Source organism: Cheilinus undulatus, linkage group 21 (assembly GCF_018320785.1).
Source record: "Cheilinus undulatus linkage group 21, ASM1832078v1, whole genome shotgun sequence".
Taxonomy (NCBI): domain Eukaryota; kingdom Metazoa; phylum Chordata; class Actinopteri; order Labriformes; family Labridae; genus Cheilinus; species Cheilinus undulatus.
The window spans coordinates 7,949,305-7,976,304 of NC_054885.1; the positions used below are offsets into that span (position 1 = coordinate 7,949,305).

The window sequence follows — 27,000 nt, forward strand, 5'->3', positions numbered from 1 at the left end:
TGCAAGAAGGAGACTAGTGAGAGAGTCCACCAAGACACCTATGACTGCTCTGAAGGAGTTCCAAGCTTCAGCAACAACTGTTGGCTGGTTCTTCACCAGTCAAAGCTTTCAATCTGGAGTAGAGTTCACCAAAAGGCATGTGGGAGACTCCATGGTCAAGTTGAAGAAAGGAGATGCCCCAAACACACTATCGCCTTTGTGAAGCACAGTGCTGGCAGCATCATGCTGTGGGGATGCTACAGGGAAAGCTACACAGAAATGGTCCAAAGACAGCAAGGTGAATGTTCTGGAGTGGTAGAGTCAATAAGGGGTAAAACATCCAAGGTGGTGACAACACTTTTTATAGGCACTGTATAAATAAAAAGCAGTAATGTTCTGCAGTGTCTATTTCCTTCCATGCAGCTGCAGTGGAGATGTTTTTTTTAATCTCAGTTAATGGAAGTAGTGCTTAATGTTGCTTTATTTTAATTTGACAAAAGCAGACAGCTGGTGGTCATTATTTTGAAGACAAAAAAACATCAAATGAGATTGCACAGAGCTGGAAGCACAAAGCATGGCAGAGAAAAGTTCATAACCAGCTTTATCATACCTGATATCTGTAACTAAATTTTAAGGCTTTGTTGAGCCTGCTAACTCAAGGAAAGATGGGATATTTTGAGCTCCCTCATAGTAAACCCACAGAGGTCAGTTAAAAGGAGGATTTTGGGTAAACTCTGGCAGAAGACACAGGGGTTAATCAGTTTCAGAGGTATAAAAAAGAGTAGAGGAACCTTCAAAATCCTTCAGACATGACTTCATGACTTTGGCTCTGTTGATTTCAGATTTTTCACGTCTGGTCCAGTCTGGTCCTCTCAGGTCGGGTGTGATCGACTCTCAGACGTTGGGTCGGATCTCAGCATAGTTCTTGATGACCCCGGAGAACCTGATAATGTGGATCTCACGGTTTCTGGATTTGAAATCCTGCCACAGGTATTCAGGTGACAGGACCTTACTGGGCTTGTTGATCCACATGTATCTGGACACAGAAACAGGAAGTAAGTTACCATGAAGCTTCAAATAAAACCTCAACCAAGTCCATTTCAATAGCCTGGTGTTACATGTAAAGGTTAGGTGGTGATATGGAAATATGGCAACCTAGTGTAGTTAAAAATAGACGCAGTATCCCTTAAATCCGTGGTTCTCAACCTTTTCAGCCCACAACCCCCAAAATAAAGGCACCAGAGACTTGGGACCCCCTTGTAAGTGGTTAACACAGCTATGCAAATTCAAGAATAGTCATGTGCAGACAAGGCTGCCCATAAGGGAGGAGAAGGGGGAAAGGTTGCTGGGAACCAGCCAAACTGGGGGCTCATGGAATCAGCAAAATCCTGGCCCAATGTAAAGATAAGCCGTGATATCCATATTTTATATTCAATCTGAATAATAACCACTCTAATCAAAGCAACAAAAATATTTTTTTAGTCATTTGTGCCATAGAATATAGCCACCTTAAAAATGTAAAGTTGCGAAAATTAGGTAAAAGTGGCAAAAAAAAAGCAAATAGTGGCAAAAATGGGCCCAAAAGTGATAAAGGGTGATTCAAAAGTGGCATAAACATGTTTAAAGTGGCAAAAAGTGGTTCAAACAGGCAGAAACTGGCAGAAATGGCTTAAACTGTCAAAATGGGTATAATGAATTATCAGACGTGGTTAAAATGAGGAAAAAAAGGAAATAAGAAGTTGCAGAAAAGGGCTAATAGTGGCAATAAGGGGTCAAGAGAGGCAACAGGTGGAAAGTGGCATGGTTTAGAAGTGGCAAATATGGGCAGAAGGTTTAGAGGGGAAAATGTGTTAAAACCGGCAAGAATTGGTGGCGAAAAAGTGTTGAAAATGGCTTAAAATTTGGCAAAATTGGTATAAAGTGGCAAAAGTGGGTAAAATGAGGCAAAGGTAGGTCCAAATTGTTCAAAATGATGATAAGTGGCAAATAACAGTAACAAAATTGGGAGGGAAAAAGCATTTAATAAATATTCTTTATTTTTTTTAAGGCATCTTGTGACCCTCTCTAAGTGTCTCGCAAACCCCAAGGGGGTCTCGATCCCCACGTTGAGAACCACTGCCTTAAATAACTGTCAAGAAAAAATCTGCTGTGTGATAAGTGCATGTTTATAATAAATGCCTCATGAGTGTCTGTCTGTTTCTAGCAGAAGCACCAATGCCTGTGATTGTAGATGCTATAACAGTGAAGACAGACCTCCTGTTAACATTGTAGGCCTAATATGCCAAATAAAGAACCTGTCTGTGAAGGACTCACTATTTAGACTAGCATCACTCATGCAATACATGATGGCACTCTGCTATGGTTTTCTCTCGAGTCAAACTGAAACCTACAGCTCTCAGTGACGCAATCTACAGTTTTGCATAGTTTATAAACACTTTGATGGAGCTGGAGCCCTTCTGTATTTCCTTCCTCTTGTGACCTATAAATGTCACACCAACGAGTGCTTGGTCTGACCTTCATCTTGTATAGCTGGATAATACCTGTTTAGATGACTTTCTTCCTGCCAAGCTGCTTCAATGCCTTCTTTGGCATCGGCCTCGAAGTTAAAGCGGCAAGTTTTGGCGAGCTGGTGCACCTCCCGCAGACTGCCTCCAAACGCCCCCCCACAGTAGTAGAAGTCCCCCTCCCCTTGGGCCACATAGGCTCTGGACTGAGGTCTCCGCTCATAGGGGAACTTGCTGCGGGGATCCCAGTAGTAACCTGAACACAGTTTGGCAGAAACAAATATAAGGTGAGATCAGAAATACCTTGGGGTAGATGGAATTTGGTTAAAAAGGTCAAATTGGGACCATTTCATTTAATATTCAGACAATATCCTTGAACCTGAGAGTACAGTCCCTATAATAAACCTAGGTTATCAAAGCATCAGTGATGGCATTAGCTCAGGACTGTGAATGTTACCCTGTAGATAGGACTGAAGGCTGACAGTGCCAGGACTGCTAACATTAGCTACACCCTGTAAACAAACCTCATATCATTTACCTTCCTATGAACCTATCATTGATCACCTGTGCTGTAATCCTGTCTTAGACTAATAGTGATTAAAGTTCAACATTTCTGAGTGCTTTCTTTTAGTCAGCCATGCATTTCTAATCTCTGTTTAACTGGATCTGAAATTATTTGCTTAGGAGCATTGTACATGCATAACTCTTCGCCTCAATAAAACAATCTCCCCCTAATCAGTTTCATGAATAATGAAATGAGTCATGGAGACAGAATCCAAGTGTTTAACCAGACTTCATAGACTTCTGCTCTGCATACACTCAGTACATTTAAGAGCCTTTGTCAGCAAACAGAGGACGACTTGTAACACGGCTTTACAATAAAGAAAATACTTCACTTGCTTGTGGACTCACATGGGATTGTAGAATCATAGAGATTGTTACATCAAAAAATGTTCCTTACTGTGTGTGAATCCATGTTTCTGTTGGACTGAAAGAGTTCTACGATGTAAACTGGATCAACTTTTTATTTCAGAATTGAGTTGTTTAACATATAATGACTCCCTACCTCATAATCCACCCATTAATCTCACAATTATGACATTTTAGCTCATAAATATGACTAAGTATCTAACATTTAACTTTTAACATTCTATTCGAAATTAATGTCATAATTTCCTATTTTTATTTCATAACTTTAATGTTTTATCTCTTCTTTGATGTTTTATATAAAAATTAAATCTTTTTATCTATTAATTTGCAATTGGATCTCATAATGTCAAACTAAATCTAATAATTTTAGTTGTATTTCTCACAATTTAAAAAATGTAAAAGTAAAATTTTTAATCTCAAAACTCACTTTTACATTTTCTTTATTAAATGAAAGCTTTTGTTTCATGTTTTTTTCTCATAATCTTGAGATTTAATCTCATAATTTTTACACCTTTCCTATAAATTAAACTTAATCACGAGTCCAACTGATTATCTTTAAATTTGAAGATTTTATCTCGTAAGTATGACATTTTATCAGATATTTATTTATTTTCATCTCATAGTTTTGACTTGATCTCATGGTATTTAACTCTTTAAATCACTAACTTTTTTTTTCAAAATGTATACGTCTTAAAGCTTTAAAATGTTAAAATTCCATATCTTTTCTCTTATATTAAATTTGTATCTATAAGTTGACTTTTTATTTCATTATACTGACTTTTATATCATTATTTTTACTTTTAATGTTATCATTTTAACTTTTATCAGATAATTTTGATTCTTAATCTCATAATTTTGACTTTAATCTCATTTAGAATTTTAATCTCATAATCGTGACTTTTAAACTTAAAATTTTAACTTGTATTCAATAATTTTGATTTTTAATCTCATAATTTTAACTTGTATTCGATAATAGACTTTTATTTCATAATGTTCATTTTTAATCTCATAATTTTGAACTCTAAACTTATAATTTTAGCATTTATACCATAATTTTGATTTTTAATCTGATAATTTTGAATTTTATCTTATGATTTAGATGCTGAATTTCATAATTTTGACTTTTATTTCATAATTTTGTTTTTTAAACTCATAAATTGACTCTGTCATATTTTGACTTTTTCCTCATAATTTTGACTTTCTTTCTTATAAATCAAACATTTAATCTCATAATTCCGTGTTTACCTTGGAATTTTAAGTTTCTAGCTCATAGTTGAAACACTTTTTGACATAAGTTTGACTTTTTATCTCATGATTTTAAAGTTTCGTTTTCAGAATTCAAACTCAATCTCTTAGCCAAATTTTATCTCTTATTATGTATTTTATTCTTAAATCAAACCATTCTAACTTTTAAATGTCTAATTATCTTGACTTTCTGTCACATGAATGTTACATTTAATCTTGTAATTTTAATTTCGTATCTCATAATCATGACTTTCTGTCTCATTATTTTGATTTTTTTGTGTCATAATTTTGACTGTCCGTGATTTTGGCTTACTATTTAACAATATTGACATAAGATTTGTTTTAAGTGTAATGACATTCATATTTTTATGTTTATGTGTGGTAGGAATAATAATGGCAGGGGACACAGGTCCCAACATCATAAAAATGCCAGAGATATTTCACTCATAACTGAGGTAGACATGTTTTGAGCTGTGATTTTTCCTGGTCTATTGACTCTGTTCTTTGTCGATGGTCTGTATCCATACAGTGGGGAGTAACAGACATAGTGGAGGGGCTAAAATGTTGACTTTGGTATCCTCTGCTCACCTGGGTGTATCACAGCCACCAGCCCCCCCAGCGACTCGGTTCCCCAGCGGCCGTGGAATTTGGAGTCCACATCCAGACAGAAGATGTAGTCTGTGTTGCTCAGAAGCCTCTCCTCAATCAGCTTCTGAATGAGCTCCATCCTGCGAGCTGAGATCTCTTGCCAACGGTTGGAGCTGGGCACTGAGAGCACCGTTAGCTGGAGGGGGGCGAGGAAAATCTTTGCTTGTAACTCTAAAACATATCAGACAGAGTTGATCTTACTTTTGCCTGCTTGATTACCTTTCTGCCAGGGGCCATCTTGACCTGAGGCACCTCATTGGGCCGGTCAGTGAAGACGTAAACGTGCACCTTGAAACCAATAAAGAAGAACTGCTCTGCTGTCTCCAGAAAGTTCTTCAGAAACATGATGTACCTGTGCAGGAGATCAGAGGCTGTGTCTCTAAGTGAGTCCAGAGATGCTGCATTCAGTGCTCCACGTAAATCAGAGCTTCATACTTACTTCCCTACAGCAAACACGGTGGCTGCTACACTAATGTTTTGTTGCTGGTAGATGCTGTCAAGAAGATCCGGGTTAAAGGTTCCCTCCCAGACCACAGGAGCCAGCCAGGGTGTCACCGTCACCACGTCAGTGCGACTACGGTTAAAGACAAAGACTAGCATCATAAACAGAAAAACAACGGCATAACAACCACGTACAAACCTAACAAGGCCATCATCATACTCACCCCTGAACGATGCTTGGCTGTTTGTACTGCAAACTGAAACACAAACACGTTCCTCATCAGAACGTAGGACTGTTAGCATTGTTAGCAATGTTAGCCACGTGCCAGCACAGTTAGGATTATTAGCACTGTGAAAGCATTAGTAGTGCGGTTAGCACTGTGAGTACAGAAAATAAAAGCCACAGAAAAATCATATTTTTCACCGTGTTTGAAAGACATGCTTCTTAAGAAAGAAATTTGTTCCAGTTTTTGCATATTTTTCACACTTAAATTTTTCAGATACCCAAACAAATTTTAATACTTAGCAAAGATAACCCTCATAAATACAAAATGCAGTTTTTAAATGGTATTTTCATTTATCAAGGGAAAAGGGCCATCCAGACCTTCCTGGCCCTATGTAAAAAGTCATTAACCCCTTGTTAAATTGTGAATTACCTGTTATTAGCCATATTTTTGGCAGTTCAGTTTCACTAGCTGCACCTAGGCCTGATTACTGCAAGACCTGTTGAATCAAGAAATTCCTTAAAATCTGTCTGGCAAAGTGAAGTGAAGATCTCAAATGGCGACACATCGTAGCGCCATTTAAAGAAATTTAAGAAGAAATCAGAAACAAAGTCATTGACTTTGTTTCTGATTTTTGGAATGGGTTGCAAAGCCAATTCCAAGGCTTTGGGAGCCAAGCAAACCACATTGAGAGCCATTATCCACAAGTGGAGAAAGATTTGCAGATTTGTGTGCACAAATCCACAAATACCTCAAAGAAAAGTCATTCAAGGTGCTGGCAGGTGATCTGTGAGAGCATCATGTGTATGAACAGAGTGTATGAGATGTCAGGGTGTGACCTCAGAAATGTTTGACAAACCAGTTAAAAAAACATGCATGCATCCATCCATGCATACATCCCTCTATGTAGCTATTATTGTTGCAAAACTATTTGCTAATGCATACAAAGCTCTGTACACCAATCTGCAAATGCACAGACAGATTTGCAAACGTGTGCAAAAACCCACAAATGCATGCACTGGCCTGCAAATGTGTCCACAGATCTTCAAACGTGTAGAACAATTTGTAATTGTGGACTTAGGTTGTTTTAGTTCTGAAAACCCCCTCTTTTTGGCTTTAAGTTGTCAAAATACTCACAAGCCATCAATTACAACTGAAGTCTGCCTCCCAATTAGGTGTCATACACCCGTGACTTTTGCAAAACGTCTGCTGCACACAATCTGCAAACGTCTACTCAGATCTGTAAGTGTAACTACCGGGCTTCATTGCCCTTAGCGTAGGCTCACAGGCAAGGCTGCCATTCTAATCCTAGCAGGATTAGAACGCATGTTAGAAATAATATCAGAGCAGAACGATCACCAGAGGTACTTACTGCCTGTAGTTCCAGAGCTTCTTGATTCTTTAGCATAACCACACAATGACAGGAACCAACATGATTATCAGCAATAAACCAAGATCAGCCAGATTCTCATTAAGCCTTTGCATGTCAGACACCCAAAAGCTTTCAATCATCTCTGAGTGAATAATTAGGGATGTAAAGATCAGTGTTGGGGGTAACGTGTTACAAAGTAATCCGTTAGAGTACTCAGATTACTTTTTTTGGAGTAATGAGTAACGTAATGCGTTTCAATTCAAGTAATCCCGTTAATAGATACATTTTCATAAAAGTAATCCGTTACTGGAAGAAAAATCCCACATTTCCTCTCTCTTCTGTGGCTTCAAAGAGAGAGAGAGAGAGAAAAAAAAAGTTCCTTGAAGCATCTGCACTGTTTGTCCTTCTCTCTTCCCGTAGTCATGTTGACACGTCGCGCCGTACCAGCGGAAGGTAAACATTCTGTGCCATTATGCGCGCATTGTTAGCTTGTTGAGCCAGTGAAATGACAGAGAGGACAGCAGGCCACTGTGGAATTATCCCCATTATGATGGATTTTTGGATAAAAGGGACAAGAACAGCATCCTGGTGAAATGTAAGTTTAAAAGCTCCGTTTGCTGCTGTGCAGCTGATCCAATTACGCGCTGTTATTACGCACAGTGTTGGAGTGATTCTGTCTGGCTCTGCTCAGCTTGTTGTCTGATTGTGGGCATGTTAAAGAGCTGTAAAGGTTTTCCTGTCTGTTAGCGATGTTCTCAGGCTGCAGAGACACAGATTATGGGCTGTAAATGAGGCTGTTCATTGGCATTAGAGTCTTGCACATTCAAATGCAGATGTGTGGTCGTTATCTGTCGTTTTTACAACCATCGAGTGGAACGAGTGGTTAAAGGGTTTTAATATTTAGTAACACAAAAGTACTCTAACACGTTAGTTTTAGAAGTAGGTAACGCAGTAAATAACAAATTACTTTTCTCAGTATGTAACGCGGTAATCAAACGAGTTAGTTTCATAAGTAACGCTACCAAACACTGGTAAAGATACACTCAAATCGTGACACCATGTGTATAAAAATACAGTATGACTATCGCAATTTTCTACAGTTTCCTTACTTAGTTATGAGAAATATTCAAAATCAATTCTTTTTCATTTGAATTCTCTGGCAAAGCTTTAACTTTATTTATCCTTAAAAATACAAGTAATACTTCTACACTAATAGAATGTACAGTTACTGATACACAGTGATTGTTTTTTCTCAGGTAGCAATATTTGTTGGTTAAGAGAGACTACTAAAATATTGTCTCATTTATTCAACTGCCGTTATTTGTGTTGCATTTTAGAGCAGTTTTGTTACATCCCTAATCAAAATAATTAATTGCTTTGGCAGAGAAGGAGAAGAGGACGAGGGTTGGTGTACTTACTGGTCAGGAGCCACCAGATTGAAGACATGGTTGTTAAAGACGATTTCAGACCTGCAGCAGACACACAAACAATAGTAAATACATGTGAGTACACAACATCAGTAATAACCTCATTGGTCCAAATATTAGACATCTCATTTCCTGAGATGATTACTCTTTACAGGACAAATCTATAGAAACAATTTCATTTGAAAATGATGTAACACTTTATAATAACTACACACTTTCCGCATTAAAAGTACAATATGTTGACATTTCACACTGACATATCTCTACTGATTAAAAATGACCACTCCTATGTTTTATTTTTTGGTTGGGTTCTTATATAACTGCAAATATTTCCAACATTTTAAGAAACCAGAGAAAGTGTTTTTTGCCTCAGTTTGACAGAACAGCCAAAGAGAGGAACTCTTGAAACAAATGACAAAGTCTTAAAAAAAATTACAAAGTCTGAAACATTTAAATAAAACTTGAAACAAATTAAATATATGATTTTGTTGTTTTTTTTACCGGGTCTTGTGAAAGTGTTACAAACTTTGTTAATTTTTATTAGACTTTGGAAATTTCTTTCAAGTTTTACTGAAGTGTTTCAAACTTTGTTATTTTCTATATCAGACGTAAATTTATGTCAAGTGTTTTGCTTCAGACTAATTTGTATCAGACGTTTACAAAACCTGAAACTAATTTACAAAGTCTGAATCAAAATTAGTCTGAAGTCTGAAAAAACTTTTTACAAAAACCTTTAAAAAATGCACGAAGTTGGATACAAAATCACAAGGTCTTGAAAACTTTCACAAAACTTGACAAAAATGTACAAAGTCCGATATGAAATTACAAAGTCTGAAACACGTTCACAAAACTTGGAACAAATTTACATTGTTTGATTCAAAACTACAAAGTCTGGGGGTGCAGGTGGCAGAATGGACAAGGCACGCACCCCATGTACGCGGGCGGCCCAGGTTCAAATCTGGCCTGAAGCCCCTTGCCGCATGTCTCTCCCCGCTTTCTTCCCTGTTTCAGACTCTGTCCACTGTCCTCTCCTCTATCAAATAGAGGCACAAAATGCCCAAAAATAAACTAAAAAAAAAAACAAACTACAAAGTCTGAAAAAATTCTACAAAACTTGACACAAATTTACAAGTCTGATATAAAACTACAAAGTCTGAAATACTCACAAAACTTGACAAAAATATATAAAGTCTTATATAAAATAACTAAAAACTTTTCTAAACTTAAAACAGTTTTAAGAATAACATACTCTGTAGATTTTTTTCTTACTTTTTCAAAGTCTTTCACACAGTAGTTTTGTATCTGACTTTCCAAATTTGTAATAATTAGTGAAAAGAAACATGGCAAACAACTTATGAAGTATAGAATCCTCTTGCTTAAATACATTTTCTTGTTGATGTTTTAACAAGTATTTTTTTTTTTTTATGCTTGCGATAACAACGCTGGATTTGATCTTCTGAGGTAAATAGTTTTAGGTTAAACATATGACTTGTGTTTTACATGGTCCCTTTACAAATAAACAAATAAATAAAAATTTAAATAAATAAAATAAAACAAGTCATATGTCGGTTAAGTTGGCTGGCCCAAAGTTAGGAAAATAATTAAGAAATAGACAAAATTGAGCACTACATTTTTTAAACGGGATCGCAGCAGCACTAGCACCTTCAGTCTCATGACTTCAGGTCATCCCTGCATAAATTTAGAGCCTCCCCAAATGAACAGAAGGGAAACTGTGTTGACGGTTTTTCCACTTGGATTAAGTTTAAACCATTCAGAGGTTAACTTGTTCATAATGAAGCCTTGTCTAAGTTAAAGTTTTGAGCTGGAACAGTTTGAGCTTTCCTTCCTGTTAATTATTTTTTGCCCACCTGATAATGTCAGACTGACACGCAGCTGACGCCGAACAGGTGAGCACCGGTTCTGTGGAAAACATGTGAGCTGATAAGTCATACCAATACAAGTGTAAAGTTGACCTATGCTGTCAAAAAGGCCTCCCCACATGCAATTGAGTCTGACATCTGAAAGATTTAACAAATTAATACCCAAATAATTATTTCAGAAACCGTTTATTGTAACATATAACATATTTATTATAGGTAAGATGATGTATTTTGGTAAATACTCTTTATGGTGAAATCTGTCCTCCACTGACTTTTTTCCACTCATTTTCTCTCTCTTCACTATTATCATCCACACACATACATGTCTCTGTCTCCTCCTGTTGTCTCTATTCCTGTGTGATCTTTTGTCAATACTCCTACATTTTTAAAGTTGAGAGTTTCTGTCGTAATCTACATGTGGATGAGGTTTATTTAAGAATGTAAATAACGATCATAAATATCACTGATAGCATCAGGCGCTATGAGAAACATGCATGCAAGGGACAAAAAGACAAAAGGGGTCGTCCACTAGTTTATTGATCCCAGACGAATGAATTTAAAAAATGATAAAATGATCGTCAGTTGACCTGCGGATGGGCCGCTCAGTCATAGTCTGTATAAGAACTGATCCCCTCAGACATTCACGGCACACCTGCCCCCATACACCTGTGACGGGCCGAGCGTATATAGGGAGTTGGTGCAGACATGAGCCCAATAGTGGCTGATTTTAACCACGTTTCCCACCAGTTTGTCAGTTTGCAGCGTGAGAATTTAATAAATTGTGCGCAATTGCTGCAGTCTCACGCCGAAATCCAGCGCTCGTTTAACTATCTCAGACGTAAAACAAGGAAGGAATTGGTTCATACACAACTTTGGAGGATAAATCAGTTGCATTGGAGAACTCTCTCTCTCATGATATTGAGTCAAAGCATCTAGCAAACATTAGTTCTGACACGGGAGGGAGGGGGGTGGGGCTCTCTGGTCAGTGAGCGTGTGGGTTTGCTCAGCTCAGGCCATAGAGTCAGAGGGAACAAGCAGAAAACCAGGACTCAGAAATCAAATACATTCATGTAAACAAGATTAATAAAATAAAAGGCTATTTAGTTTGTTTAATAAAGGAACTGGGTAGAGACCTGCTCTATAGGAAAGATGTCCTTAAATGACTTCTCTTGTGAATGACCTGGCACTGTATAGAAAACACAATTAAAAAAAATTGACTTGACGTTAAAGGAGGGCGGGGGGTGCCATTGGGGGGGCGGGGGCCCCCCTAATAGAATGGTAGGGGAAACACTGCTAGATGCTGCACCAATTAGCTGGATTTTACACCACCATCATAATGGTTGTGATAAGTCCGAGTTTACTGAATGGAAAGCACTGCCATTTACATTTAGCTGTGGTATTATGAGTCTTCTTGCTTGGTCATCAAGAAAAATGCAGAGAATAATGAAAGTTCTGAAGTGTGTATTTCTCAACTCAAACCAATTCAATATTAAAAAGAATTAAAAAAATGTAAAACCTGAAGTTTTTAAAATACAGCAGTGCTTTCATAATGAAATAATAATTTTCAAAAATAACGTTTTCCTTTCTAGAAAATAAAAGTACTTTTACAAAGTGAAATAGTTGCACTATTGTAAACTTAAAAGCATAGCTGCAGGCTTTTATGTAAACTTTCAAGCACTACTTAATAGAAAAAAACTGCAGCCTTTTATGCCATTATTCAACTGCACAGCGAGACATTATGTATGCAGTCAGATCAAGCACTATTGCAGACTTGCCTCTACCAATAAAGCGGATGCAGCCAATGAATCATTACAGCAGGCCACCACAGCTTACCGGGCATTAATGTGTTTGTGTCAATGCAGGGAAACAAAAAAGAAACTGAGAGGAAGAGTGACTTACTTGCCATCAGGTGTTTCCTGTTCCTGCTCAAAGGACACAAAAACTCTGCAACACAAACACAGAAAACATCATAAACATCTATCTGTGGGAACAGCTGCAATTACTGATTCAACAAGCAATCAGAAAACCTGAAATTAAAACAGGCCTGCCACAAGACCAGAATTTTAAACTTCCAAATAAGGATGTTGAGATACCAGTTTTTCCTTCCCAATACGAAGGTGTTGAGTATCGGCGGATACCGAGTACTGATCTGATACTGGTGTGAACTTTCTGAACTGACTGTGCAGACTAGCCAATAATTCTAGACCTATATTTGACTCAGCATATCATAATGTACAGCATATCTGTGTGACCCCAAAGTTGCTTTTCTGTTGATTATTGAGTTTTACTGCTAAATATTAAAATAACATAATACATAGGGCTGCCTCACAGGCCCTCTCTATCTCTGCATTATTCCCCGTTTGGGTAGCATGACGTGATGACAAAACAGCCTGCCATTGGCTGACAGACCCTCACAAAGGGTAAACAATATGGCTGTTAGCATTCAAGCTAGTGGAAATAGAGGCCCATAATTCAATTAAAATGGATAAAAAGACGTTTAACGCCGGGTTTGCTGGTGTGGATTTAATCGTTAAAGTCTGAAATGTGACACGAGTTCCAGGCTCGCTAAAAATGCTGACGCTAGGGATTCAAAGGCCTCAGCAGCGTCAATAGGAAAGCACTACGGCTAGCTCCAAGAGGAAAAACAAGTAAGACACAACAATTTATGGTTCAAAAGTTATTGAACTTTTTTTTTTTTTTAAAGATTTATTTTTGGCCTTTTTGCCTTTATTTGATAGGACAGTGGATAGAGTCGGAAACAGGGGAGAGAGCGGGGAGAGACATGCAGGAAATAGTGCCACGGGCTGGATTCGAACCCGAGTCGCCTGCGTATATGGCATGTGCTTTAACCACTCAACTACCGGCGCGCCAAAGTTATTGAACTTTTGAAAAACTGTTTCACTTCTTGTCGTGTATGACAGCACCGGTCTGGAAGGAATTTAAAAGATCACATTCAGATAAAAAATGTCACACAGCCACCATTCTTTGCTACAGCAGTGGATCCTTTGGTTCTTCTGTGCTGCTCTAAAAATGGTAGCCCATGCATGCAGTGCTTTCTGGCAGCGAAGAAGAATTGATTTCCGGGTCTGGCACTAACATTTAGCATGGCTAAATGAAGCAAAATATAAAGCTAAACCCAACAGTATTGGATCAGTGCTCAAACTCGAGTACTCGCCGATACCAATAACTGCATTTTAAGCAGTATCAGACGTATTTCTGATACTGGTATCAGAACAACCCTACTTCCAAATGATGTAAGTAAAAATCAAGCGATACTGAGACCTCTTTGAGCACCAGGAAAACAACTTTCAAGGGTTCAATTGTTGGGTAAAGTTTTGTCATTTACCAAAAACTGCAAGCAAGTACAATCCTGAATGTGCAATCGATTTTATAGATACGTTTTGGTCTTTTAATTTTATTCTGATAGGACAGCTGAAGATAGACAGGCAGCATAAGGAGTTTAGGTAGACATGCATCAAACAGCAGTATGATCAGGGCTTCACTGTGCATCCAGTGTGCCGAGGACTGTAGCCTCTGTACATGTATGCCAGCTCCAACAACGGAGTCAATCCAGGCATTTGTATTTGTGCTATTTAATAATAATGATAATATTAATAATAATAACTTTATTAATCCCCAAAGGGAAATTCGTTTGTCTGGAGTCTCATCTGTTTATTGTAGAATTATATAGTCTTATTGCTGATGCTATAAAAGACCTCTATAGCTTTCTGTCCTGCAGCGAAGAGAAAGGAGCCGTCCTCCAGCGTTATTTTTTGGTCATTTAAGGTGATATGAAGTGGATGATCCATGTTCCTCAAAATGGCCTCCACCTTCTTCAGTGTGCATCGCTCCACCTCATCCTCCAATGAGTTCAACTTGATTCTGACCACAGAGCCAGCTTTTTTCACTAGTTTGTCCAGATGCCTTGCATCCTTGTGTTTTACACTGCCTCCCCAGCAAACTGCTGCATAAAACAGAACACTTGCCACCACAGACTGATTAAACATCTGCAGCATCTTACTGCAGATAGCAAGATATTTAGATGGCAAGCAGAAGTTTGCTAGCAATTTCTGATGGATGTATTCTTCTCCTCTGCTCCTGTTGTACTTTTAGTACTATCAGTCATTAAAATAAACTTTAAAACTCAGAGTCTTGAGGCAAATATTGTTTTACATTGTTTGTTGTTCTCTCTCCTCTGTGTCTGTAAATGCTCTGCTGAAAGGAGCTTAAGTGAATCACACTAAGCTTCAGAAATATGACCTTTGCTGTATGTAAACATGAACTCTGGTGGACTTTGGCACAAAGGTTTTGTGTATGCCTAACTCACTTAGGTGTGTTGTTGTGGCTTACCTGAGGGATGAGGAAAAGTAGCAGTAGAGCATTCTGTGGGTTCAAACAGAAACAAATGAAACGTTAAATACTGATGGTGAACAGAAGAAGTCAGGACGTTTACATGAGGAAATAAGAGATTGATGACGGGAAGTGATGCACAGATTATCTCGAGGTTGAACTACTGAATTTTTGAGGATGGCATTTAAACTTTGTAACAACGAGCCTCATTCACCAATATTTCCATCAGACTTCTCCTAAATGTTTTCTTAGTAAAGTTTCTGTGAGAAACCTACATCAGAGTCATGGCTTGTTCTTAAACCCCTGAATTGTTCATTGCTTCATCCTGCCGATTTGCCCTCTAGAACAGCAAGAGGATCAGACCCTACCTAACAGAGCAGGCAACACAGCTCCTGGTACAGGCTCTTGTAATAATATCATGCATTGACCTCTGCATCTCATTACTGGCAGGCCGCCTTGCATGCACAGTTAAACCTCTGCAGATGATCCAGAACGCAGCAGCACGTCTGGTCTTCAACCAATCCAAGTCAGCTCATGTCACACCTCTGTTCATCTCTCTCCTCTGGCTTCAGCTCCATCAAATTCAATGCTTACAAAGCAGTAGTTAAAACTGCACCTGTTCACCTGGAATCCCTCATCCAGGTCCACACTCCCTCTCAAAAGGCACCTGGTACTTCCATCACATCAGGGCCCTAAGTCACTACCTCGACTTTTCTCCTCTGTTGTCTGCTGATGGTGAAATGACTAACTAAGAAAAAGCTAAAGCTCCAGCTTTTCAGAGAACAGTATGCATTTAGCTACACCCTTCTCCTCTGTTGTCCCCAGTGGTAGAATGAGTCTCCCAAATAACAGCTGGCTTGCACTGTCACGCTCTACTTCTGGGGTGGTTTACCACCTTTTTTCCTTAAGATTTTTTTTTTTTTTTTAAAGATTGTTTTATTACCAATTGCAAAATATACAACAGTATCCACTGCTGGAATATACAGTTTTTGCATGTTCCAAAAAAAAAAAAAAAAAAAAGAAGAAAAAAAAAAGACAAGTAACCATATAAGAGGTTAAAGACAATAGACAACTGTACTATCAACTAATTAAAAAAGTGCACTTATAAAAAGTAAACAAATTTAATATTCAAATATTAAATTACAATAGTTATAATAAAGATAACAAATAAGGGACAAAATTAGAATAAATAAATAAATAAACAAATAATATTAAATACACACATACATGCAAGACCAATATGCGTCATCTAAAATAATGTCTTTTGCAATCAATGTTAAAGTTGCATTGATCCTTAAGATCTATTTTGAGCTTCTTTTGCCTTCATTGATAGAGGACAGTAGATAGAGTTGGAAACAGGAACAAGAGGGGCATGTGGGACAGGCCAGATTTCAACCGCCGCCCACACACACAGGATGCGCCTTAAACCACTGGGCCGTCTAGCCTCTTGCACCAAGCTCTTTGTTATTGACTCAGCACTCTGTGCTTTTGTCACTGTTTGATTGATAGTGATCAGATTGGTTATTTCATTGCTGATGTTTATTGTAAAAAAAAAAAAAAAAAAGCTTTAATACACTATTTTCAATCTTGTTCAGCCCTTGTTAATTCCAGCTAATATTGTGTTGGATATAAATAGAATGATTTATGCTCATTTTTGTTAAAAATAAAGAAGATGAGGAAATTTAAAATAATTGCATGTTAAATCCCAAGAAGTGCAATGTTGGGGGAAAATATAGCAATCTGATTATATTCCCAAATCAATCAGCCCTAGTTCTAAGTTTACACTTACAATTGCACACTTTGCAGTTAACACCAAACACTGTATATACCATATAATCATGTATATTATTCCACTATATAAAAGTGCCCCACTGATTTAAAAAATTGCAGTAAGAGCATCCCAGAGCAAAGTTTCCCTTCTATTCAGTCCTGTGTGTGAGGCGTCCTTCAATGAGCCCAGTCAGTGATATGGACAGAAAATGTGTACCTCTTTAGGCTTTTCTGTGCAAATCAGAGATTTATATTGTTGGGATTTGTAATGCTAGATTTTGGTTACTACTAAAATAATTTATAATATTATAATTATCATAAATGGATAAAACTATTAATCAAGATTCATAAATAACGGGGCACCACCCTGGAAACAGGGAACAACAAGATCATAGAGATCTTGAAAAACGCTGCAGATACAGATTATGTGGACTTTGAGGGTTAGAGTGTTCCAAGACTATTATCATGGTTAAAGGTCACATATTTTACCCCTTTAAGACAAGTTTATATTGGTCTCAGAAGTCCACAAAACATGCCTGTGAAGTTTGTTGCTGAAAAAACACTCCAGTATCGGATTTTTGCATGTCTAAAATCCCCTGTTTCAGCCCATTTCACCCGAGCAGGAAATATTCCTCTCCACAGACCTGAGGTGATAATGTTTGTGTGTGTGAGATAGAGAGAGCAGGAGAGATAGAGGGGGGAGAGAGAAAAAAATGAATGGAGACACTTCACCCTGAGTGTCAGTCTTTTCAAAAAGGAAACTCTGTGGATTTCTGTCACAGCCCGTCCCGATTTCAGCCGCACAGTGTGAATACTCAGGTTGTGCGTCGTAAACAATTCAGTCACACAGTGTGAGATGACATTCGTCCACGACCGTCGTATGGTTGGCTTGAAATCGCACAGTGCACACCCGGCTTTAGAGGGTTAAAAGAACATTTCTTCTGAAGAACAACAGATCATTCACTAACTGTATTTAAATGTGTTTTAAATTCTGTGGCGTCATTTAACATTGTCAACTTTTAGAACAAATGCAGATTTCTGTCAAATCATATTCATTTTGATTGAACAAGGGGAACAAATAGAAGAAAAAAATCTAAAGTTATTTGTGAATGAGTCTCAGTGTTGATCATGCCCTCTTATTCAAAATGGTCACAAAGTTCTTGATAAGAACATGTGAAACTGAAGGCTGTTTCAATAAATGGAGCATGGTGTGTTACATGCTGACCACATGACAAACCAAAAAGTTATTCATGCTTTTTTCCAACCACACAGAAACTGTGTCTGAATAACTTTTGATCCGTTTTTCTTTCGCTGTTTGTTTTCAGAGATATGTTTGTCGGCTGCTAGTCAAACATCTTGTTTTAAATCCTGTAGAACAGATTGATTTGGACGTTTGGTCAAGATGTTGGAACCAATTAAAAAAACCAACATGGGTGTGTGATACATAAACCTAAGTCTAACATGTAGCTTCTATTATCAAGTAATCATGTAGTTTTAACATAACATGCAACAACTTAAAATTTACTAGATTAAACATAACCTAAGTCCAATGAGTTAAAATCAACTCTGCCTACAACTCCAGACCAGTAGGTGGCAGTTATGTGCATATTCTTAATTAAGAGTACCTCTCTCTATTTTGTATCAGTCAAAGGATGATTTTTTTCGTAACTGAGTATTTAATTAGAGTTCATTAAATGGTGTAATACATAAATATTGTGTCAAAAATATCTTATTTTCTGAGTAATTACTATTATGTTCATTTTCATATGAAAAAAAGGTAATCTCATAACCTAAAGCATTTCAACTTAACTTTGCTTTCTTGGATCAGCACAATTTATTCATCTAACTGTACTATTTTGAAAAGTAGTTGTAACTACCCTATTAAATTAAGTAACTCATAATCATATTGCGGCAATCCAGGAAGCAGTTGCCTGGAGCAGGGACTTCTGGGATTGTTTTGAGCAAAAGAATTCACTCTTCTACTGTTGTATAATGTTCATGTTTCATTGCAAAGTTATAATCATGTATGTTTTGTTTATTGATTCATATTTTTAGGGAAAAATGTTTTTCCAAGTATGACACCACGAGTGAGGGGGTTAATGCTGCAGACTACCCTGTCTGTATGTGTCTATATTTGTGTTATAAATAAAAAGATAGCTGCTCGTGCCTATCGTACAAGGGCTCATTCAGCTTGTCTTGAGTCACTCCTCATCACAGCTCGTGATAGTATCACATAAGTTTAAATGGCCCAAGAAAATTACGTCAGTATGTTACATTTACCCCTACAAATCTAGTTGGCCTGAACCACGGTAATTAAGTAACAGTAATGCAAATGCATCATGTTGACCCAACATATTTACATTTAGGTCACTCAACAAAGTTGTTTCTGGCTAAGTCAACGCATTTTACTTTGGTGGAAATACTTTCCATAACTTTATTACGTTCACTGAGCAAGTTATTTTTTGAGTGAAGGCTTGTCCCTTCTGTGGCAGAAACCATGCTCTCCTAAGTTTCTTCCCTCCCCCTCTGCCTTTGTTTCAAGTCGTTCTGGTTTGTGATCATGGTGAGACACAAACGAAGTCAACACGTAGGCAGGTTTTCTGAAAGTAGGGGTTTTTCCTATGAAATCTGGCCTTCTCAAAACTCAACGTTAAAATGTTTGATGGGTTTGACAGATTTGTCATTACTCAGTGTTTACAGGAAATTACTGTTAACATAATCACTGTATAGGCTGTTTCTTCTGCTTTTTTTGTGCTCTTATTTTCCTGCATAAACCTGGTGACTGTACGGCTGACACATAATTCCGCTCCCTGTTTACAGATGAAAATAGTGGCCCTGTGTATCTGAAGTGTGTGTATATATCCTTGGAAGGCTAATTTTTTACCATTAACATTTACATGTAATTTGAATACAACTCCACTGCACTGCAGAGCAGTAAGTCTGACCAAGCTTAGAGCATCTGTTCAAGAAAAAAATGTCTGTAATATCTTAGCAAAAATTAAGCTAATCTGTATTTTTTTATTTCATAAATGAAAAGTTCAATAGGAGATCCTGATTCATGGCTCTGGGAGCTCTATCTAATCATTACAGCACAGGGAGTCTATTGTCTTTCTTTGATAAATACAATGTGTTTCTGTGTTCTTAGGTGCCCAGGGCTGTCAGCATTAATGCATCATAAAAGCCTATAACTAGTGCATTATTTTTGAATTGAATTATTCACATACTTAAATGTCCCGGTCAGAACAATTTAGTTAGAAACATGCCTGTGAAGTTTGTTGCTGAAACAAAAAAAACACTCCAGTATTGGATTTTTGCATGTCTAAAAACTCCTCTGTTTCAGCCCTGCTCAGAACGAGCTGTTTCTGTGTCCGTGGCTTTAAATGTCAACGAGCTGTCTGACTCCCTTGACCACGCCCCTCTCAGGAACTGGATGTGGCTTAATGGACGTCAGCTGAGAGTAAAATCAGGAGTGGGAGAGCCAACTGAACCTCAGGGGGCGGGGCAAACTCCCCACATGACATCATGAGGAGAAAATCTGAGAACGACTTGTTTCAGCACACATGTACAGGTACTTGAGGAGATTGTGGACAGGCCAGGGGCACATTTTTTTGTTACAAAAGCCTGAAATAGTGATTTTTGCACAATATTTCTCCTTTAATGTCTCATTTTACTTTAAAAACTCTGCAAAAAGCCAGCTTAGTGCTCGTCTCCTTACCTCACCAGGTGTAAAAAAAATGATAGTGATAGTGTTGTGCTCTCAAACAGAGCCACTACCACAGCAGCTGAAATGGACAATGCAGCCGTTCTCTAAGGAAAATGCTCCAGTAGCCGTAGTCGACTGCTCTGGGACTACAGCAGTAGTGTAAAGTGCCGCGGCCGCACCTTGGCTTGGTGGGTATACTTGGGCTGTAGTCTTAAACCCATTTCCTGTCTCACTTCAGCTGACCTATCAAAATAAAGGCAAATATGCCAGAAAAAAACATCTTTAGAAAAAAAAAAAAGACAGAACGAAAATGACGGTCAGGACACACGTTAGATGGTGCCGGTGTGTTTAGTTTGACAGCTTTTAACGCAATATAGATTTTTAAAATACATCAAAAAAGTTGGTATTGAAAATCATTTTCTTTGACAGACCTTTTTATAGTGGATCTTTTTTTTTTTTTAAGATTATTTGAGGCTTTTGCCTTTATTTGGACAGGACAGCAGAATTGACTGAGTACAGTGTTCATGAAAAGATAAGACAAAACCACAAACATCATGTGCAACTATCCCAAATTACCAGAGGTCCGTAGGTAAAACTAATCCTGTGCAAGTAGGGCTTATGTCTAAAAGATTTTTTTCAAAATACAGGAATTTTTTTGGCTTAATATTTGATTTCTGGTTTAATGAAAAGATAAAATAAAAAAAACAGACATCATGCGCAACTAGCACAAATTACCAGAGGTACCTAGGTAATACTAACCCAGTGCGAAAAGGGCTATTGTCTTAACTACTTAAAAAAAAAATAGAAGTGCATTCTGAGAGCGCAGACCTCCGCAATTAGCCCTATCTCCCAATGGGAAAGAATCCTTTAAAAATATGTACCCCCCACCACGGCATTCGCCAATTACTCCCTCCCTGGTGGGGTGGAAACACGGTGAGGCAAAGAACGGTGCAAACGCTAGGGGTGCAAACAGATGCACCAATGTTCTCACCGGACAACTGGAAGTCATGGCAGAGGGTGAATATTCCTCTATTCCTCCCAGCATTGTGAGTATTCTCGCTACAATTCGCTGTCTTTCTCTCTTTTATGCTCCGACTCCTCGACCGGGCGTGCGTCTTTCAAACTCTATAAACTCCAAAACTTTGAATAGAAACACAACCAAAAACTGCTGCTGGGATTTAAGTTAATCATGTCCACCATCTCCTGGTGTAAAGTGGTAACAGTGCAGACCTCCGCCATTAGCCCTATCTCCCAATAGTACAGAATCCTTTAAAAAAATCCTGAATCCAGGCGGTGATCCAGATCTCTCCCATAATCTAACCAATTCTTCCTTATGCCATTTCTAACATGTCCTGAAAATGTCATCAAAATCCGTCCTCAACTTTTTGAATTATGTTGCTAACAAACTAACCAATGAACAAATCCACCCAATCACATAACCTCCTCGGAGGAGGTAATAATGGATTGTTTTAGTGTGACTAAGTTTCAGTGTTCATGAAAAGACAAGATTAAAAACACAGACATCCTGTGTGGTTATTAAAAAATTATCGGAGGTCCGATGGTTAAACTAATCCAGTGCAAACAGGGCTAATGTCTAAAAGACTTTACAAAAATACAGGAAATTTGTGAGCATAATTTACTGAGTTAAGTGTTCATGAAAGATAAGATAAAAACACAGACATCATGCACAACTACCACAAATTCCCAGAGGTACCTAGGTAATATGACTCCAGCGTGAAAAGGGCTTATGCCTAAAAGACTTTTGAAAAATACTGGAATTTCTTAGTGTGACTGACTGATTTCAGTGCTCATGAAAAGATAAGATAATCTAGATTAAATAATAAAAAAATATTTTTAGTTACTTATTTTATAGAATAGTCTAATTTTATACATTTATAATTTTCACTTATCTATTTTCACAAATTGCCTGTTTTTTGAAGTGTTCAGAATGTCTAAGAGTTAATTATTTGATAGTTCCTAACCACTCACAGTTCACTAAGGGGGCAAAACCCACTGCTTCAGATGGCTTCTGAACAAGCACTTTTGTACTCAGACTCTAGGTATAAACTCAGCACTTGTACTTCATGCATGTTTCATATAATCAGTACTCATAATAACACTAAAAAGTACTCACAGCAACAGCAGCACAGCAGCCACCACAATCACAACTCTGCCTTTTGAAGTGGGCATTGCATCGTCAGAGAGAGACCAAGACAGACCTGATCTTTAGGGCTCAGAGTACCAAATCCAAATCAGGTCCAATGACTCCTGATCCAGGTGTGAACAGATGGACTACAGTTCTGTGTGGAGCAGCGCCCTATCAACAGAGAGGAAGGGACAAAGGGTGAGGTTTAGAAAAACAGAGATATCTTTATGTTAGTATTACAACCATATAGAATGCTTTCATCAGTACATGTGATCATTTTTCAGTAGGCGCTGTCAGTTTCTAACAAAATGCCAACACGAGAGGAGGGAAAAACACCAGAGGATGACTGTCCATATTTATACAGATTAAGTTTTCATCCAGCATGACAAACAACGGACTAGAGAGAAGATTATCCACAAATCAATCACCATAGACTGTTTACATAAAGGATAAAAACCACTTCAAGACACTCAGTAGTTCTCAACCTTTATATATTCTAGGGACATCATTTTGGTTTCTTCACCCAGACATGACGTTTATGAACGAGAGGCGAAAGCCTGGGTCAGCAAATGTGGTGTTATTGAAGCCAAACACTCTGTGCCCATTGCTAATAACCAATGGGCTAATTAGCTTGTAAGCCATCATGATCCTAAGGTTGTTTTTGACTTTCTTGGTATCTCTTGGTTGATATTAACCTCCGCCAAGGAGGTAATGTGATCAGCTGGGTTTGTTAGTTTGCTAGTTTGTTAGCAACATAACTCAAAAAGTTGAGGACGGATTTTGATGACATTTTCAGGAAATGTCAGAAATGGCATAAGGAAGAACTGATTAGATTTTGGGAGTGATCCGGATCACCGTCTGGATCCAGGAATTTTTTTAAAGGATTCTGTACTATTGGGAGATAGGGCTAATGGCGGAGCTCTGTGCTGTTACCACTTTACACCAGGAGATGGCGCACATGAGTAACTTAAATCCCAGAAGCGTTTTTGGGTGTTTCACGCTGGAGTCATATTACCTAGGTACCTCTGGGAATTTGTGGTAGTTGTGCATGATGTCTGTGTTTTTATCTTATCTTTCATGAACACTTAACTCAGTAAATTATGCTCACAAATTTCCTGTATTTTTGTAAAGTCTTTTAGACATTAGCCCTGTTTGCACTGGATTAGTTTAACCATCGGACCTCCGATAATTTTTTAATAACCACACAGGATGTCTGTGTTTTTAATCTTGTCTTTTCATGAACACTGAAACTTAGTCACACTAAAACAATCCATTATTACCTCCTCCGAGGAGGTTATGTGATTGGGTGGATTTGTTCATTGGTTAGTTTGTTAGCAACATAATTCAAAAAGTTGAGGACGGATTTTGATGACATTTTCAGGACATGTTAGAAATGGCATAAGGAAGAATTGGTTAGATTATGGGAGAGATCTGGATCACCGCCTGGATTCAGGATTTTTTTAAAGGATTCTGTACTATTGGGAGATAGGGCTAATGGCGGAGGTCTGCACTGTTACCACTTTACACCAGGAGATGGTGGACATGATTAACTTAAATCCCAGCAGCAGTTTTTGGTTGTGTTTCTATTCAAAGTTTTGGAGTTTATAGAGTTTGAAAGACGCACGCCCGGTTGAGGAGACGAGTCGGAGTGTAACAGAGAGAAAGACAGCAAATTGTAGCAAGAATACCCACAATGCTAGGAGGAATAGAGGAATATTCACCCTCTGCCATGACTTCCAGTTGTCCAGTTAGACCATGGGTGAGACTGTCAGTGCATCTGGTGGCACCAGCAGGCAATGCTTCCACCATGACAGTCCACCCGTAGCGAAGCCAATGCTTTGCCTCACTGTATTTTCACCCCACTGGGGAGGGAGTAATCAATCAGTGATTGCCGTGGTGGCACATGGAAACGGATCCAGGAATTTTTTAAAGGATTCTTCACTATTGGGACATAGGGCGAAGGTCTGCGCTCTGTAAGTGCTTTTCTAGTTAAGCAAGTGATGGTGCTAAAAGCACTAAAACCTTAAAAAACATTTGTAAGGAACATGTCTCTGTGGGATGAGCAACAGAGCTGAGTATGTGAAAAATCTGCCAAATCTTCTTAGCCAATGGCAAACTGCTTATTGTGCTGTAGCTATTGACTCTTGTTTTGAGCTTCTGCTGACCCCAGGTGCTAGCTTGGCACCTGTGTGTCAGCACCTGTGAGCATGGGCCTTGCTACAGTGGTCAATAGGTGTCTGCTTCAAGAATCAGCATGCAAGGTTTGACTGATCTGAATGGGGCCTGAGCGATAAGGCAACTTCAGGCTGGTGTTGTACAAAACCAAGTTGAAGAGTGAGGCCTAGTACCATCTCAAAACTGAAGCCCAAATTCTCTATAATAAGGGATGCCAGAGACAGGCCACAAAGTGGGCGTCCCAAGAAGACGACATCTTAAGAAGACTGATATGGCCGAAAGATCTCTGCCTAGACAATCCAGCCAGTCTCCGGTCTAGGGCTGCCTTCTTGGCAACACATGTGGAGGAAAGTTATGTTCATCTAGTTGGCAGCTGGATGGTAGGGTCAAAATGTGGAAAAGATGTGGAGATGCTGACCCAAATTTTTCATGAAGCAGTCCAAATACGTTGAAATACTTAAACGCAAGTCGCCATTTCGCCTACTTCTCTTGACTCTGTGTTGCTCTTTGTCCTTCCCCGCCTCCCTTGCCCTCCAAAACTTCACAAAACTCAAAAGCCCACTGCTCCCTCCCCCTCCAAGATCTCATGATACTCAAGGACCCACCCTCTCCCCCTCTCACCACAACAACACAGACAACATGAGTGTAGTCGAAGAGTTAGTCGGTAAGAAGAAAAATAGTGGCTCTATCATTTGGAAATGGTTTTGTTTTAAGACATCAGATGATCAGCAAATTAATGTTGTTGTAGAGAGTGCCGAAAACAAGTCGCAACTTAAGACTTGAGCACGGTGGGGATGACGTGTTTGTGGTGATGTGCAGCCTGGTGTCCACCACACACAGTGTCATGTCCAATGGCCAAAGTTCTCTCATGCTGACATTTTGGGTGGCCCTCCACCACCCCAATCACCGTCAGCCTGCAAAATCATGAGCCATCAAGTGCTAAACATCTGCAATCCCTCTGGCTACCACCACCTGTATCCGGACTCCATGGGGGATTTATTCTGCTCTTGCTCGGACCATTCAGTCCTCGATCTTAGAGTCTACCCATAGAATCCATGCACCAAAGAAATTCTGTTTAGATAAATTCATTTTAATGTCATTCATTATTAGTATTATAATAATATATTTTTTTTATACAATGTGTCTCTCCTGATTGAAATAAAGTTGTCTGAATCTGAATGAGTCTCTCACGTGCCTTTTAGTGAGCTCTGGTCCAGATTTAATGAGTTTTCTTTAACAGTGCCTTTCTCTTTGCCACTCTCCCATATAGCTTTGACTGGTGAAGAATCCAAGCAACAGTTGCTGCATTAATTTCACCTTACACATTTTTATTTAATTGAAATTTCTTTGATAAAACAATAAAAGAGTGCAACATTCAAAGGGGTGAATATTTTCATAGGCACTCTACCTATACTTTTACCTCAGTACAATAGTCTTGTACTCCTTTCACTTCTGCTAGTGGATCTCTAAGTCATCATTTTGTTTGTTTATTCGTGTGGGTCAGATAATTACCAGGATACTAAGCTGGCTAGCTCAGAGCACTTAAACAGTTATGTAATGTTATTTATAGTGTGTGTTACTAGAAGCCACATGCTGATTTTAAACTGTAAAAAAGCAGGTAAAGATGCTTTAGAAGCACTCAAAAGCAACAATTAACCGATGAAATCATCCTGCTTTTAACCCCTTTAAGAGTGGGATCATGTTTGTAGCCTACATAATAACACCGTTACTTTCTCTACCGAACCTCATAGAGAAAACCGTGAATTTCAGACTCGGTTTGTACCGATAAAAACAGCTGATTTAAACTCTGCTGCTCCTCCAACTCCTCCACCACACATTTACATGACGATACCGTGAAGGTGTATGACGTCAGACCGACTGGCACCCATCAGAAACTGATTATTGATCTTTAACGCGCATCAGCGACCCATACCGAACTCATTTCCGCGTTACCGGACCCAGTCCCGCCTGACAGTCAGCCCACCGGGACAGCACGTACGGGGCCGAGACTGGAAACCGACAGAGAAGATCAGAGAGAGACACAGACACATGAAACGGCCAGAACTTACCGTGACCGTTAGCCGTGCTGCTGCCACGGCACGCGCGGTCCTGCCTCCCTCAAACAGGAGGTTCTGCCTGCGGCGCTCATGGAGAGTTGACCGTTATAACAACAAATCCGCACGAGAGCTCTAGAAAACGCAGAACA

General features: G+C 38.6%; 1 protein-coding gene across 4 annotated transcripts; it reads right to left on the minus strand.

Moving 5' to 3' along the window:
- Positions 1–43: 43 nt before the first annotated feature.
- On the minus strand, positions 44–27,000 carry LOC121529122 (globoside alpha-1,3-N-acetylgalactosaminyltransferase 1-like). Of its 4 annotated transcripts, XM_041816827.1 has the most exons (12): positions 26,864–27,000; positions 22,608–22,790; positions 15,001–15,033; positions 12,550–12,594; positions 8,762–8,812; positions 7,344–7,370; positions 5,972–6,004; positions 5,746–5,880; positions 5,526–5,658; positions 5,247–5,442; positions 2,520–2,739; positions 44–1,015 (listed from the first exon to the last, which is right to left on the minus strand). In XM_041816827.1, the coding sequence occupies exons 2-12, from the start codon at positions 22,661–22,663 to the stop codon at positions 874–876; spliced, it is 1,071 nt and encodes a 356-aa protein (XP_041672761.1). In that variant the 5' UTR covers positions 22,664–22,790; positions 26,864–27,000; the 3' UTR covers positions 44–873. The 4 variants fall into 4 exon arrangements, with proteins under 4 accessions (XP_041672761.1, XP_041672762.1, XP_041672763.1 ...); XM_041816828.1 differs by lacking the exon at positions 7,344–7,370; XM_041816829.1 differs by lacking the exons at positions 5,972–6,004; positions 7,344–7,370.